Below are 17,987 nucleotides of genomic sequence, written 5' to 3'. Positions count from 1 at the left end.
CCCTTCAAGCTGCAGAGGACCAAGCCCGCTCCTTCTAAGCCCATCTTAACATCACTTCTGTTTTCATACTCTGTTGGGGGTAAATGGGGCTTCCTCCTTGTCCTTTCAAACCCCCTGTCACAGCAGCAACACGTGGAGTATATCCAAACAGGTACGAAAGCACATTTTCCCATACAATCCAGGGGCTGAAGCAATAAGAAATTATAGCACCTTGCTAAAATGGAGGCCTGCCCAGGACATAATTCCTCCTAATACAATTTCGAGTGATTTCTACAATAATTTGCTATTATGAGACAGGTAGATTATATCCTTGTTTTCATAACATATCAGCTATTACATTTTTAGTAGTTTTATTTTAGGTGTATATTTTCAAAGGAAACATTAAGTTATCTTTGAACAAAAAGACTTCTGATTTTCATTTACATTTACTTAAAAAAAAAAAAAAGCTTAGCACAGCCATTCCCTGGATTTTGCCTTCCATGCCCGTAATTCTACTGTCTGTCATAGCCTCATGGTTTCTATATAATATGTAATCGAGATCTCTCCTTTCAGCTTCATGTCTACAGACCCCCTGAGTGCCGTTGCCTCATGGTTCCTGTATTCTGTACCTGATCACAGATCTTTTAGACTCATTGCCCTAGGACATCCCTACCATGTCTCACTGACACCCAAATTTTAAAATTCTGTGAACAAAAGTAATGATCTTTACACTCTATTGACATTTCCCACTTCACTCATCCAAGTCAGTAACTTCTTAAATTGTTTTAGACTCCCCCACTAGCACACTGCTGATGAGGCTAGATGGAACGAATCCTCACTGGTGCTGCGGCCAGAAATATGCTGGAAAATCATTTATCTCCAAAAGAGAAAAGATGCAGTCACAGTCAAGAAACAGAAAAGGAAGCCCAGAAAGTGAGCATGTGGTGCTAAGGAGATGGCTCATTAAGCACCTGCCTTCCAAGCATAAGGACTTTTCTTTGGATGCCCAACACTGAGGTAAAAAGCCAGGCATGGCAACATGCTCCTGGCATCCCAGAGCTAGGGAAGTGGAAACAGACCCCTGCAACTTTTGGGCCAGCCAGTCTAGCCAAAGTAGTGAGCTCCAAGCTCACTGAGAGATACTGTCTCAAAAAATAAATAAATAAATAAATAAATAAATAAATAAATAAATATGTGCATAGTTCTGGACGTGCGGGAGGGACTCTCTAGTAAGGCAGAAAGCCTTACAGTGAGTGGCACCTTCCAACAATCAGCCTAGACAGAAGGAGATCTCAGGGAAAAAGTGTTGCCTGCCGGCTTTCACCTTTTCCTAAGCAAGTAGACCACCGAGGCTGTCACTGCCACCTTCTGACATCAGAACACAGCCTCTTGGCTTTCCAGTGTGGGCTGATGACCAGCGGTCCTCCAGGAATCACCCAGGCCTTCAGTGCCAGATTGGGACTGTGAGACATCCAGCCTGGTGGGCCGAGAAGCTACCAACTGCTGTCATGCAGACGGCCATTGGCTGAACTACTTATCCCTGTGGTGTAAGCCAACTTAACAAATCCCCTCTTTGTAATATGTGTGAGCATGTCAGGTGGATAGGCAGATATATGGCCAGGGTAGATGGCCAGTTGGTGGTTTAGATAGATGGAAGATACATAGATGGATGGAAAAAAAGAAAATCTCAACCGTTATATTTTACCAATAAAGACTCAGGAGCCAGATGCTGGAGTGAAAACCTGCTAGCTCGGAGAGGCAGAGACAGCACAGCTGACTTTCCTCTTTAGCTCGGGTCCAGATAGAAAAAATCCCAAAAGGCTCACTTGCTCAACTGACAGCCTAGGAGGAAAAGACCAAAAAAATAAAAAATAAAAATAAATAAATAATAAAAAAGTAAAAACCGAAGGCCAAAGGCTTCCTAGCTCAAAACCCAAAAAGTCTGGAAGCAGAAGAGCTGAAGCTGAAGCTAAAGCCAGAGGTTAAGCTAAAAGCTCTTCTTCTCCATACTGTCTTAAATGCCCCTCAACTCAAAGTCCCTTTTGCTCTTTAATCCCTGTCAGCTGGTTTCTTGCGCCACCTCTTGACCTAGGGTTAACTTTATTAAATCCTATGTACAGAAAGCTCTTGAATTAAAAGTGTGTGCTAGGGCTGGGTGAACCATACCATAATCACCTGTTTACAATAAAAAGTTCTTGGATTAAAGCTGTGTGATAGTGCTCAACCACACAAAGCAAGAAACAGGGTTTTACAGTTCACAATTTTGGAGTTCACAGTGAGATCAAATATCCTGCAACATATGGAAGGATGTTTAGATTTAACAAAATCCCAATCTTTACATTTTACTAATAATAAAGACTTGGGAGGCAAATGCTGGAGCTCAGAGAGGCATAGAAAGCACCCAGCTGACCTTCCTCCTCAGATGTCCCAAAAAGCAAAAACCTCCTTCCCCACACTGTCTCAAAATACCCTCAAACTGAATGTCCCTCCCTTCTACTTCCTGTACATCCCTCTCTCTCCGTCTTCCAGTCTTCCTCTTACTCTTTATGTTTTTTTTTCCTATATTTACTTCCTGTCAGTTGGTTGTTTGCTCTGACTCTTGACCTGTGGTTGATTTTATTTAATCCTGTCTTGAATTAAAGGTGTGTGCTAAGGCTGAGCCACACCATAACCAGAAAGCGGATGTTCCAGTAAACAACACAATCTCAGGTTTCACAGTGTGATCAAATATCTTGCAACATGGATGGATGAATGGATGGATGGATGGATGGATGGATGGATGGATAAATTAGCATCTGTCCAATTGTTTAAAATAAAAATTTGGCCCATTGGGAGACATGTTTCTATTAGAAGAGACATTTTAGTAGATGTCATGTACTGTGTCAGCTCACCATGAATCTGTTCTGGGAGCCAGGGTTGCACATACACCCACCCCTGTCTTTTCAGACCCACACATTTTGTCTCAAAATTTCCTTCAGAGTCCCTTGCCTGGGGATAGTTTACACCCCTCCCTCCACTCTGAGACAGAGAGGAGAATAAAGCAAACATGTCCCTGAAAAGAGCTGGAAAATAACTATTTCTACACTAAGTCTGCACAAGGCAGTTCTGTATAGAAAGAGTAGTTTTGTGTAAACGTAGGAAGCACATTTTGGGGTTGTACATATGAAAGTAATGATTTTGGTTTTGTTTAATTGATACACAGTGGTAACACATAGGTAGCACTGATAATTAACATTAGTGACCACAGGTCTGGATAGTTCCATGCTGAATGACGAGTTAGATGCATGGATAGTCTTCAAATAAGGGGGAAAATATTCCTAAAACAGAAGACAGTCTTGTTTTTCCAGCTATGATGAGCAAATAGCTTAGCTGCAGTAGAAACCAGGCTCGATGAGAGTGAGAGAGAGCACAAAAGCCAGCAGTTCCCAAGGGGACCCTGAGCAAGCAGAATGTCACAGTAAATGAATTAACCACAGAAAAGTAACATCATCAAACCAAGGGCTCACAGACACCCAACAGAAACAGACTGAGGAAAGTCCACTCAGGCAGCATTGGGAGTCATCCGCAGAGTAGAATGTCTCCTCAGTGTGACTTCCCAGTAAAAGAACGGATAGCAACACAGAGTGAGAACATCATCCAAACCCAGGACTCAGAATCTCTGGCAGAAACTGGCTGAGGTAGTTGGAGTCAGCTCGAGTTCCTGGTAAGCTTTCTCTCTGTGGCTGAGCTTCTGGCTTCTTTTTCCCATGACTTTTCAAGGGATAAACAACAGTAACATCTATTGGAAATTGTTTACCTTCTGTTTTCAAGGACACAGTGTTTTTACTCTTGGACTGTTTGTTACACTCTTGTCACAAAGCTGGAGGGAAGGATGCAGCCCGTCTATGAATAAGGGGACAATTTGAGACAAGCATGTTTGGGTCTGAAAAATGCAGGGGTAGGTGTATGTGTAACCCTGGCTCCCAGAACAGATTTTCAATGAGCTCAGACAGCACTGGACTATCTACAAATGTAATGAATACAGTGTATATTACAATGGAATGGATGTAGCACAGTAAACAGATGCTTCTCCAAACTTAAAGGAAGACATATTTCTGGAAATACAATTTTTTGTCTAAACACCATTTGCAAAGCTTATTTACTCAGCAGCAATTACAGAGTAATGTGGCAGAAACTGTCATCCTCAGGTTGGGGGAAAAAGGATTGTCCTCACAAGAATTATACAAGTGTAACAACTTAGCCTGGGGTGATGGTTGAATTGACAAAGTGCTTGCTACACAATGCTGAGGACCTTAATTCAGTACACAGAACCCACACATGTGGTGAGCAAATGTGACTCATTTATAATCTCAGCATTGGGAAGTAGAGACAGGAGGCTCATCAGGGCTTTCTGGCCAACCTGGCTAATTAGTGAGTCTTGGGTTCCATAAATAAAAGGGGTGGTATAGCTACTTACTCTCTTCTACCCTTCTTTGCCCTTATTTTACCCTTTCATCCCCCGCCCCCAACACTAGGTAGAAGAGATGGAAGGCTAGAGGGGAAAGGGAGTATCCTTGTTAGACTGCTTCCTGCTAATTAGGGGCACTAAGTTCCTTGGGGGAAGTTTGCTCTTTGCCATCAGGATATTCAGTTTCTTCTTCTGGTCTCATTGTGCAGGACACTTGACAAACCACAACAAAAACAGCAGCTACTGCAGCCCCCTCTCAGGGTCCTAACGTGTATATACCCTCTCAAGAGTTCCCAGAATTCCAAATGTCACAAACTTGTAGAAACTATCTTCAGCTGGAAAAATCACACCCCTGCTAGAGCATAGAGGCAAATAATACTCAGCTGCTGTGGACAACCTGAAGCAGCCCCATAGCCCACACTTGGAATTGAAACAAAAACATAGTCCCATAACATTTCTGTGGGGTTTTTTGTTGTTGTTCTTCGGGGTTTGTTTGTTTGTGTTTTGGTTTTGGTTTTTAGAGACAGGGTTTCTCTATATAACCTTGGCTGTCCTGGACTCACTTTGTAGACTAGGCTGGCAAGGAATTCACAGGGATCTGCCTGCCTCTGCCTCTCTGAGTGGGTGGATGAATGGCTTCTGAGAAATGATAGCTGAGGTTGACTTCTGGCACACACATACACAGAGGGAGAGAGGGAGAGAGAGAAATTTACATAAATACATACACACATAACCCCCTTAATGTGTGCCGGCCCAGAAAGGCATATACACACTTTTTTTTTCACAGTTTAACATTTCACTGTACAACTGAAGTGCTTTATTTTTCATTAAATCACAAGTTTAATAAATTACATGTATGGAAAGCATGCATATTTTCTTTCTAACCATTTCATTCACTTACAGTCTATTTTCACATTGTTGGAGTCTGACTGTGAATAATCACTGTGCAAAAGCAGTGGTTCTCAACCTTCATAATGCTGTGACCCTTTAATAGAGTTCATCATGTTGTGGTGACCCCAACCTTAAAATTATTTTCTTTCCTACTTCATAACTAATTTTGCCACCATCATGAATTGTAGTGTTAATATCTGTGTTTGCTGATGGTCTTATGTGACCCCTATGAAAGGGTAATTTGACTCCCCAAAGAGGTCACAACCCACAGGTTGAGAACCACTGGCAAAAGGAAGAGAAAGGAAGTAGACATCAGAAGGAAGACCTATTGACATCAGCAGTTCCCACATATTCTACTTAGTTTCTGACACATCCCAAAGAAAACAAAGTCTGCAAGCAGCCTTAATTACTAAAGGAACATCAAATCACTCTTAGCAAACTCTTTATCTATCTATCTATCTATCTATCTATCCATCCATCCATCCAGTGTTCTACCTGAACATTGTATAAATAGAAGAGGGCACTAGATCTCACCATAAATGGTTATGATCTACCATGTGGTTGCTGGGAATTGAACTCAGGACCTTTGGAAGAACAGCCAGTACTCTTAACCTCTGAGCCATCTCTCCTTCTACCCTTAGCAAACTCTTAGCAAATGCTATAGTGCATTCAAAAATACAGTTTTTCTATCTTTTTTTTTTACTATTTAAAGAATACTTACTCATAAAAATATTTAAATAATAAACGGAAACAGTTGGGGCTGAGAGATGGCTCTGTGGTTAAGAGCACTGGCTACTATTTCACAGGATCCAGGTTCAGTTCCCAGCACCCACATGAAGGCTCACAACCATCTCTGACTTGTTCCAGAGGATCCAATGCCCCCTTCTGATTTTGGTGAGCACCAAGCATGCAAGCAATACACTTGATAATCATGCATGCAAAATACTTACATAAATAAAATCAAACCTTTGTTTGTTTGAGACAGGGTCTCACTATGTAACTCTGGCTGTCCTGGAACTTGCTCTATAGACAAGGCTTGCCTTGAACTCACAAAGATCCTCCTGCCTCTGCCTCCTAAGTACTGAAATTAAAGTCATGGGCCAACACCCCCTGGCCAACTTTTTTTTTTTAATGATTAAAACCCAGAAACAATCAAAATATTCATTTATAGGAGAATAACTAAACAAATAAACTAAACAAGTGTACCAATTCAATGCAATGCTGGCGGGTGATGAAAAGGAACAATTAGAGACACTCTACACACAAGAATTTTCAATCATTCCTGAGCAAAAGATGACAAACACATAGAAAAATATACTTATTCCCATTTACGTAAAATTAGTACATAGTGAATGAAATCAGAGTAGTGGTTGTCTTAGAGATAGACCGGAATGGGAGAAGTCAAGTAGGTGGGACACAAACCATCTCTCTGAAGTTCTAGAGGTGTCCTAAGTCCTTTTTTTGTTTTGTTATGTTTTTCAAAACAGGGTTTTTCTGTGTAGCTATGGCTGACCTGGAATTTTCTCTGTAGATCAGGCTGGCCTTGAACTCAGAGATTCACCTGCCTCTGCCTCCCACATGCTGGAATTAAAGGTGTGCCACAACCAACCAGCATCTCTGAATCTTAAAATGGGTGGACAGCAGGAGTTGGAGCATTTGCCAAAACACACTGAATAGGAAACCTAAGATTAATGGATCTAGCTGTCTCTGCAACATCCAACGATAAAAGTAGCACAGATAACAGCTTTTTCTATCTTGAAGCCAGTTGTCTGCATCAGCAGGAGGCAGGCAGGAGAAGCAGAAAAGATGAGCATTCATATGAATACACAGGATCACGATTCACATTACAGGAAATTCCTGGACGCTGACTTAAAGATCGGGAAAAATACATAATGGTTACATTGATGTAATAATGCTATTAATAAGCTAACAGCCTCTGTGTCTGCCCCTTGTGTGCCTCATGAATGACAATGATGATGAGAATTTATTACCCATCCTTGTGCCAAACACTTTACATACACACCACTGAAAATTTTATGAAGCGTGCAAGGTGCTGGTTTTTTTTTCTACTGTATTCAGAGAACCATATGTGCCACCGATACCATTCTCATTAGCATATTTTAACAAAAATTTCCAGTTCTATAGTTTGCTGGTCTGATATGTAATGTATGCATGATACAAGTAAATCCATGAGGTTGGAGGCTTAACATATGTGCGCACATGCCTGTATGCGTGTGTGTGAGTAGAGATGATTGGTTGATGTCAGATGTCAATGTGCATCTTATTTTTTTTTTAAAGATTTGTTTATTATGTATTATGTTCTGCCTGCATGTACATTTGCATGCCAGGAGATGGCACCAGATCTCATTATAGATGGTTATGAACCACCCTGTGGTTGCTGGAAATTGAACTCAGGACCTTTGGAAGAGCAGTCAGTATTCTGAGCCTCTGAGACACCTCTCCAGCCCCACCTAATCTTTTCTTTTCTTTAACCAATGTCTCTTGCTAAACTTGGAACTCACCACTTTGCCTCTTTGGTGGGACTAGCTGGCCAACAAGCCCTCGGAATCCTCCTGTCTCCACCTCCCCAGCATTGGGATTATATAATCTTGCTTCCTTACCTGTGTGCTGGATATCCAAACTCAGCTCCTTATGCTTGTGAGCCAATTTCACAGCCCAACAGATTCACCTTTTGTTCTTCCTTTTTATTTCCCATAAGCACACTGTATGACTGTGTATTTTTCATTATTTCCTTAAGAAGGCTTGGATTAAGAGAACAAAACACATTCGTGGGTTTCCATGCACTAGAAAGAGTACAGACACAAGTAACATACCAACTGAGCAGGTTGTATTTGCAAATTTAAGAACAATTGTGTATCTATAGATCCATATGTTTGTGTGTGTGTGTATGTGTGTAACAACAATTATAGAAAAATAGAGAGCAAGGAGGGGTAAATGGGAGAGCTTGGAGGGAAAAAGGGGGAGAGGGAAATAAGGTAATTATAATCTTAAAAATTAAAAGAAATAACTATAAAAACTTGAGTTAGTGGTTAACTCTTTGTATTTATTATTATATATTATTTATTATTATTCCATGTATTTATTGCAGGAGCAAGCAATCTTTATTTTCACTACATATATTTGTGTTATTTTTTTTTAATGCAGCATTAATACAGGTAATTTTTGTAATAATTAAAAACGTTTTCAGTTTCTAAGACAGGCTGGTCTATGTTGGACACTGTGATAAGTTCTAAAAATACCAAGATGACTAAGGCCTGACCCATCTGTTTCTGTTTGCCTGGGAGAGCAGGGGATGGCTTAGCAAAATAGGTGACATCAGAACGGCTGCTATCAAGTGCAGAAAGTGTGGGGTGCTCCCTAGGAAAGGAAACCTCAAGTCCCTAGTGTGTGCGGGGGCACAGTGTGTGTGTTAGGGCACGGCGTGCTAGAGAGAACAAGCAGACAGGCCACGGAGCGACCGAAGCAGCCACGAAGAGGTCTGAGGCAGTCAGCTTGGGAAGAACTGAGCAGAGTGCAAGAGATGAACTGTCAGCAGAACTGTCAGCAGAGATGGCGGAACAATCGCCACAAATTACTGCCACAGAGAAGCTGGTTTTTTAGGCAACCTCTGATAGGCACATTGTGAAAGACAGAAGAGGGGAAGCAGAAGAGAAAGGGGCCTGGGAGTCAGAGCTGAGACTGTACCACCTCACACACCAAAGGCACACGTCGAACCCAGAGCCCACTGGCCAGTTGAATGTGCCTACCCATGGCCTTCACCGCTAGTGACTAGTGTTCATGGCACTAGAAACTACTAAAGGAGGCAGGAAAACACCCACCAAGCTACAAACTCTGACATGTCACGGTGACCCGCCTGCAGAATGTACTAACGCAATAGTGGCACAAAGCCTGTGGGGCCAACCAGCCAGTATCTGACTGGACTTAAGGCCATTCCACCTGACAGAACCCTTTCCCAATATTGCTCGGATGGCTGGCATCCCTAACACAGAAGCTATCTCCAACTGACAACTGCTCTTCAATGAAAATTTAGTTTTCTGCAACAGAATCTCACTGAGTAGTCCAACTACAGGCCCCATGACCAACAATAGACAGGCAATACAGAAGAACTCAATGGCCTTTGGAGGTTCTTTGTCTCATCAGGCTTTCTCAGGGCTTTTTGTTTGTTTGTTTTAAAACTACCTTATCAGGTAGTTTATATACCTTTGCTTATATATTATAGTTTCTGGCTTTGGGTTTTTATGATATTTCTGTATATGGGAATGTGGTGTCTCTGCAAAAATATTTGAGTTTTTTGTTTGGTTCTTTTTCCTCTTTTTCTTTTATCGTATTCTGATGTTTGTTTTAATTTTATCTGATTTTATTGTATGATTATTTGCTAGATGCTTGTGTGTTTCCTAATGACAATGATAGAAAGGGTATGAATTTGGGTATGTGGGTAGGTAGAGAGGATCTGGAAGGAGTTGGGGAAACCATAATTAAAATATATCTTTTTTTTAAAAAAAATCTGTATTTAATAATAATAATAACAGGAACCATGGGCTTGAATTTCAAGCCAGCTTTCCAGGCAAAGGCTCTGTACCCAGGCACTGTGGGAAGCCTCCTATGTGGCCCTTTCAGGGAGAGCAGACAGCATGCACAGCCACATGCTTCCTGATCTGCTTTTTCCTGCAGCTGCCCAGCCGTGGCTCCAAGCATGGTCCCTATGAATGTCAGGTGCCAAACCCTATCGACACTTTTCTTGGTGTCACAACTATCTCACAGGCACATCAGCTTATATTAAAATATTTCATGTATAACTCAGTGGCCTAAGGGATTAAGAGCACTTAGCTTTAGGGGCAGGGGAGGACTGGGAATTAAAGCTAGGATTTATTTTTAATAAATTTATGTTTATTTTATGTACATTGGTGCTTTGCCAGCATGTGTGAGGGAGTTGGATCCCCTGGAGCAGGAGTTAGACAGTTGTGAGCTGCCATTGTACGTCCTGGAAATTGAATCCTGGTCTTCTGAAAGAGCAGCCAGTGCTCTTAACTGTGAGCCATTTCTCCAGCCCCCTAAAGCTAGGATCTTGCACAAGCTAAACACACTACCACGCAGTGACACCCCTAGCTTGAGACACTAACAGCTTTTCCTAAGAAGCAAACTGTGTGGTTAAGGGTTAAAATTTCAGAACTCAGGGCCCACTGTAATCAAAACAGCTTTAAAGGGAGAAAGGCTTTTATGAGCACTCCACAACAGCAAGACCCAAAAGTTTAAAACTGAGTTAAGTTTAAAAATAAATTTCATTCTACTAAACATCCAATACTAATCATTTCAGATGATTTTTTTTCTTCCTGTTAGGTCAATTCAACTCAGTCTAAAAGCACATCAGGGGAATAAATTTAAATGTAACAAAATAGAGATATTAAAATGCCATCAAAGTATTACTGGATGGGGCTGGAGAGACAGCTCATCAGTTAAGAATGCTTGATGCCCTTCTGGAGTTCGGATCCCAGCACCCACAGTGGGCAGCTCACAGTTACCTGTTAACTCCAGCTCCAGGAGATCTGACCCTGTCTTCTGGGCCCTCTGGGCACCTGCACTCAGGTGCACACAGCCACATAGACACATAATTAAGAGATAATGAAAACAAACCTTTGGAAGAAGATATTATCCCAGTAGGAATTATTTCTACCACCCAAACATCAGCTCTATCCAAATTCTCAGTTACCATTACTACTGAAATTCAAGGTGAATGATTACCAAGCACAGGCTTAGCAAGAGCTCACAGGGATGCTGAGATAACTGAGCTAAGAAGGGGCTTTCGAGCGAGCCAAGCAACTTGAGTTCAATCCCCAGGGCCCACATTGTGGAGAAGGGAGCTGACTTCAAGTTGTTCTTTGATCCGTATGCACAGCCGTGTGGATGGACACGTGTACAGGCACATAAAGAAATGTAATTTTTTTTTAAAGGAAAAGGCAAGCTCTCACATTACTCAGCAAAGTGAGTAGTTATCCACACACAGTGTTCTAGTAAGTGAAGTCAGATGAATCTCTACCAGCTGCCTCACTTATAAAATGCAGTTGAAGAACCAGAAAGTGATTCTGAAGGGCCAGTGTTGCTCTGCCACAGATTATGCGCCAAGTATGCAAGAGGTCCTAGGCTCAATGCCCAGGGTTGGTCCTAAAATGAATGGGACAGAACTGTGACTCTCCATGAGATCAAATTTTCAAACATCATCAACTGGACCAGAAACTGAGCCCAGTCCCAACTGACTATAAGTAAACAGACATCCTGAGCACTTCACAGCAAGCTCCCTTCAATCTGGGAAGGAGATTAGTTTTCTAATCAGTCCAGCTTAAAAAAAAAGCCAGGAGGTGGTAACGAATGCCTTTAATTCCAGCACTTAGGAGACAGAGGCAGGTAGATCTCTATGAGTTCAAGGCCAGCCTGGTCCAAGTTCCAGGACCGCCTAGGCTGTTACACAAAGAAACCCTGTCTTGAAAAATGAAACAAAACAAAACAAAAACAAAAAACCCTCCCTCCAAAAAACCATAAACAAACAAAAACTAGGAATAGGAGTATAGCCCATGAAAGCACTCAGCCACAATGTTGAGGTCCTGGGCTCCATCCTGTACTGTGACAAAACGAATGTAAAGGCCGAGGTGTGGCTCAGTCGGTAGGATGCTTGTCCTGCATCCACAAAGCCATGATTCCTACCCCAAGCACCACACAAACCTGTGATCCCAGTACTTAGATGGTAGGTAGAAGCAGGAGGATCAGAAGTTCAAGGTCATCCTCTACCTCCACAGTCTGTCTGTGTGTTCAGGTCACTTTGGGTCTTTGAGGTTGATAAACAGATGTTTCGTTCTTGCTATCAACCTAGTAGCAGGACTCTCAAGAGGACATGCTACGAATCAGCTAATTATACAAGGATTCCACAGGACAGCTGGGGATAGAGCAGTGACACAGCTTCTTGTACGTGGCATTTACAAATACCTACAGTCCATTTTACAGGTTCTCAACTGCCTGAAAGCATCAGGATGTCAGATAGGGAGACCTGAGCCCCCTAAGACCCTATCTTTGGCAGTCTGAAGTCCATGTTTAATTTATGAAAAGCCAAGTGCAATATTGTTTTGTAATTTTTTACATTTATTCCTGGGTTTGGGGGTATGCCCAGGGGAGTCTATAGAACTACTTGTGGGTATTGGCTCTTTCTTTCTACCACATGGGGTTTAGGGATGTAACTCAAATAATCGGGCTTGGTGGCAACCATCTTTATTCACTGCGCTACTGCCCTGGCCCCTGAAAAGGCAGTTTTAAAATCTAACTCATGTTCTGTGTTAGTGCTAAGCAAGAATGATAGACCCACACATGTGGTGATCTGCTCTATGCTTCCCTGGAAAGTAAGACTATTTTAGTTTTTTGTGCTCACCCCTGAAGAGTCCAGGTGTAAGCAAAGACAAACAAGAGTTAAAGCAAGTTTCAGACCTTAATAAGAAATAAGAAAAAAACAAAACCAGAGAAGGGCTGGGAAGATGCTCAGTGAATAAGACACTGTCTGCTCTAGCAGAGGACTGGAGTGAAGGTCCTAGCTCACAGCTGGCTCTAATTGTAGTTCAAGATCTGATGCTATCTTCTGGTTTCCTTGGGTAGCAGCATTCATTCATACACACACACACAAACACACACACACAACATAATTTTAAAAATACTTTAAAAAGTAAACACAAGAACATTTCCAAAAATAAATACCATACAAATGAAAAAAAAACTTTTTATTTGTATTTTTGAGACATGATCTTACACTATAGCCCTGGTTGGCCCAGAACTTGCTAGGTAAACTGGGCTAGCCTTGAACTCATAGCGATCCTCCTGCCTCTGCCTCCTGAATGCTGAGATTAAAGGTATGTACCATACTCAGTACAAATCAGTTATTTTTTTAAGGGAAAGATACTCAAGAAACAAAATCTCTTACTTTCAAAATACACTAAATATTATCTAAATATGAGAGCACCCAACCTCAGGAAATGTGTAGCTTAGCTTACATAGGAACGTGTTTTGTTCCTGAGATGGCTACTTTAAGACATTATTATCTCTATTAACATCTCAAAGCCTGTATTTTTTTCAGACATCCATTTCACAATTCATTTCATTGGTTTACAATATTTATAAAGATATATTTCTTAAGAGGCTAGCCTGTGCTATAGAACAAGTTCCAGGACCGCCTAGGCTGTTACACAAAGAAAGCCTGTCTTGAAAAACAAAACAAAACAAAAAACCCTTCCTCCAAAAAACCATAAACAAACAAAAACTAGGAATAGGAGTGTAGCCCCATGAAAGCACTCAGCCACAATGTTGAGGTCCTGGGCTCCATCCTGTACTGTGACAAAACGAATGTAAAGGCCAAGGTGTGGCTTAGTTGGTAGGATGCTTGTCCTGCATCCACAAAGCCATGATTCCTACCCCAAGCACCACACAAATTATGATAAAATAGTGAGTGGAATTAAATCTTTGGCCTACTAAGGAGCCCATCAGGTTCTTTTCTTTTTTTTAAAGATTTATTTATTTTATGTAGATGAGTCCTCTGTTTTCATGCACACCAGAAGAAGGCACCAGATCTCATTATAGATGGTTGTGAGCCACCATGTGGTTGCTGGGAGTTGAACTCAGGACCTTTGGAAGAGTAGATAGTGCTCTTAACCTCTGAGCCCTCTCTCCAGCTCCACCCATCAGATTCTTAATCATTCTCAATCACACAGCCACAGCGCTGTGACGATTGCCACCATCAATGAGGACACACTCAAGTTCCATGTGCCCATGAACCACTAGTGAGATGTCTGCTCATCAACCTCAAGCATTAGAACTTCATTTCTTTAAAATCTAGAAATGTTAACTCACTTGTTTAAATTAGTTTCTAGCTGGCAATTCATAAAAATGGAATTATCACTTTTTTTTAAATGATCGTTAACATATAGTAAAGACAGAAGCTTTTTAAGTTGTGATGGCATTAAAATTCTATTTCAGCAGCTGTGGACTTTAAAACATTGAGTGATGTCATGGCAGTGATACAGAGAAGTCTCTCACAGTCAGCCTGGGTGTTCTTCAGAGCTTTCAGGACTGTTCTTTCGGGCAGGGAACACAAATCCCACAGTCCTTTCGGCACATTTACAAGCAATCCACCTTGGACACGGATGAACCCCAGCTTCTAAATTCACACTGACAACAAAGGACCGGAATAAACCACCTCACAGCAGACAATCTGACGAAGAGGTGCTAACCTGCTGCCATAAAGCTGCTATGTGATTAGTGGTTATCAAAAATGCCAAGGCAGGAGGTGAGATGGTCAGGGGTTTAAGGTGCTTGCTGCCAAGACCAAAGTGACCTGAGTCTGATCTTAAGGAACCACCTGGTGGAGGGAAACAACTGACTCCCACGAGTTGTCCTCTGATCTTCACCCTCAAGTAAGCAAGTGAAAACAAGTATCTTTTAAATGCATATATATATATATGAGCACATCTTCCACCTTGGAAGTAGTTTTCATGCAAAATTCTATAGTTTTTGATCCTTAAGAACATACCAAGCAGTTTTGGTTTTTGCATTAAGTAATCAAGACAAATAGTAGAAAAAGCATTTTATTTATATGGAAAAAGCTACAGTAAGATCTGTAAAAGGTGTCAATATAATATTACCTATACAGAAAAAAACAATTCCAATGGGAAGAGCAACAAAAAGAGTCACACGCTTTCCTACTTAGCAGTGCAATTAATTCACATTGCAATAAAGTTAAGTCAAGTACAACAAAACCAAAACAAGTGTTTCTCCATTCTAGTCAGTATACTGAGAAATACAGTGTGAAGATCAGTTCCGGTTTAAGAGATATGCATTCCACCCACAGAATATCCTAGGACAAGGGGCCACAGTTAATTCATCATCAGCTGCTGGGGCTTCAATACTGTTCACAGGGAAAAGAAAGTCATGAGTTGACACAGAATATATTTAGTCTATACAGTAAAAAAATACAAATTATAAAGTGAGCTAACAAAGAATGAAATCTGAGATTCAGATTTATAAATGTGACGACATCTTGGACAATACATACAGTGTTTCATGTAAAAACATCTCATTTCAGAAAAAAAAAATCTGGTTGCTTTTCAGTCACAGCGTGGTTCTTGCTAGAGATGCAGGTGTCCAAGTGTCTCAGAAACCAAAATAAATGTCCTCCTCAGCGAGCACAAGATGCTAAACACTCTCAGCATAGTGTCAAGGGTATTTTTGGAAGTTTGTTTTGTCTTGCTTCAAAAACACATTTAAAATGGGTAAAAACCAAAGGGTTCATGGGACAAAGGAGACGGCAAACGGCGGCGCTCGATTTACTGCTAATGTTGAAAAAGACAGATTTTACAGTACTCTGGTATAAGTAAAAGTGTTTTCAACTTTACATTGCATATTTCTGAGTCCATTCTCTCGCGTGCCTGTTGTATCTGTAGGCATAAAAAGAAAGAGAGAGTAAAGATACACACATTTAGCCTACAGCAGCCTCTGTCTGTCCTCTGTCTTCTGCCTCCTCATGCTAACCATCATACATACACCTGTCATCTGGGGTCGGGGGAACACAAATGCATGCAAACATAAAAGCAAACATAAATGACTTCTGGAGTCCTGGGTTCCTCAGCAATCAATATAAAAATATATGTAAACTATAAAAAGGGGCGCACACACACAAACCAAATTCAAAAAGAAATCTATAGAAGCCAACTCTGAGGGAGGGTTATCTCTGAGATTTACGTGAACTCAGGCGCCAGAGGATGAAGTGGCTTGAAGATAATGTCAGCGGGAGTGGGCAGAGAAACCTCTCTTTCAAGGAGAAGATGCAGAAACAATGCCCAGTGAGTAAATCCTTTCACATCTAATTTACCAGCTAGAAATGATGAGGTCTCAGCACAGACATTGAACATGCACACTAAACCTAACCACTAACCAGGAAAGAGGTTTGTCTGTTTTAAGATAGAGTGTTAAAAAAAAAAAAAGAGTTACATATGCTCAAATATCATGCACAGGCAGCCAACTACATGGACTTGCACCCAACAGGAAGTGCAGAGCAGGGAACACTTACTTTTCTTTGTCTGATTTATAGATCTGTGCAATATCTGGTACTAAGGGATCATCTGGGTTAGGATCACAGAGCAGTGAGCATATGGACAGCAACACTACATTGGAAAGAGAACATTCCATTAGGCGACGCCGGGCTGTTTCGTAAAATTTACACACCTGAAAATAACTGCCCTGGATATAAAGAAAATGAAAGAGGAGAGGAACACGCAGAGGCAAGAGTGCAGGTCAGTGGCAGGCGGCTTGACAAGACTGGGGCCCTAGCAAGAAACAAAACAAAACAAAAAACAAAAACCTAATAATCAAAACAAAAAAATCCAGCACTGCAAAAACACAAAACTTTTGGGGGCTACATTTCATATGAACTTCAGTAAGTGTCATTACGTTTTTTTAAATTTATTTCTCATTTCATGTGCAGTGGTGTTTTGCCAACATGTATGTCTATATAAGGGTGTCGGATTATCCCCTGAAACTGGAGTTAGAGACAGCTGTGAACTGCCATGTGGAAATGGGTATTTTGAACCCGGGTTCTCTAGAAGATAAGTGAGTGCTCTTAACCTCTGAGCCATCTCTCCAGCCCCTTGTAATTTTTTAAAATTATTAAAATTTGACATTTTTAATTCTAAGCCATCTTTATTTGCCTAAAACAATGTGTGTCCTCCAAAGTAGCTGTTAGCTATCTTTCAAGTCGTGTGTGTGTGTGTGTGTGTATGTGTGACATGTAAAGTTTTCTCCAACAAATCTGCCATTCCGCACACCTCATATTTGATTGTATTCATTTAAAGACAACATAAAAAACCATCTCTGTTTAACTTGTATATTTTTAAAACATAAATAAAAACTGTAAGGTATCTGTTGCTAAACATGTCACAACTACTGATGCAAATAGCTACACTTAAACAAAAACAACTTTACACCAGGAGCACATGCCTGTCACCCCAGCACTGATGAGTGGCTAAGGCAGGATGACTGCCAGCTGGACACCAGCCTGGACTACTTAGTGAGACCTTGTCCTAAAAACAAAACCCTCCCTGAGTATCCGAAATAGGAAGAAACAAACCCCAGTCCTCACCTGCTTTACATGTGTGGTATCCAAGGAGCTCCATTGAAGCATCTTGCTCTCCCTCCCACCCTCCTCTGCTATGTTCCTTCATGTTTTTTCTACTCCTTCCAGTCTACAGGTAAATTTATAGAGCAAAGTAGACTCTTAGACGGCAGGGACAAGGGGCCGCGATGATGAAGGGAAATCAGAATGTTCATTTTCACCCTGCCCCATGAGACTCAGGCCTTGTGCATTAAATCAACAGGATGGATATCTTTTTCCAGGTCTCCTTGGACATCCAGACCAAACAGGGACCTTTAAATAGTAGGAAGTGAAAAGTGTCCGAATAGGTGAGGGCTGATCTACGTCCTGACATGGACAAGGGTGAAGGTCCCTATGTGCCCCCTCCTGTCGCCAGGAGCCATCTGTCCCCATCTCACCATCCCACACTAAAGCAAACAAAGAGCTAACCCAGCGCTCGGCACCAGGAGCGCAGTGACTGAGTTTAATAATTCTGTC

The 17,987-nt window shown here is 41.4% G+C and overlaps 1 protein-coding gene across 2 annotated transcripts in view; it reads right to left on the bottom strand.

Moving 5' to 3' along the window:
• Nucleotides 1-14,933: 14,933 nt before the first annotated feature.
• Nucleotides 14,934-17,987, bottom strand: part of Ube2d1 (ubiquitin conjugating enzyme E2 D1) — a 29,255-nt gene continuing 26,201 nt past the window's right edge. For both annotated transcript variants that reach the window (XM_060369371.1, XM_060369372.1), the window contains exons 6-7: nt 16,431-16,524; nt 14,934-15,798 (exon numbers count right to left, since the gene is read on the bottom strand). In XM_060369371.1, the coding sequence (XP_060225354.1) occupies nt 15,753-15,798; nt 16,431-16,524 (140 nt within the window). In that variant the 3' untranslated portion in view covers nt 14,934-15,752. The remainder of the gene's footprint in view (nt 15,799-16,430; nt 16,525-17,987) is intronic.

Source organism: Meriones unguiculatus, chromosome 16 (genome assembly GCF_030254825.1).
Source record: "Meriones unguiculatus strain TT.TT164.6M chromosome 16, Bangor_MerUng_6.1, whole genome shotgun sequence".
Classification (NCBI taxonomy): Eukaryota; Metazoa; Chordata; class Mammalia; order Rodentia; family Muridae; genus Meriones; species Meriones unguiculatus.
The sequence above is the reverse complement of the archived record's forward strand: the minus strand, read 5'-3'. Positions and strand labels throughout refer to the sequence as shown.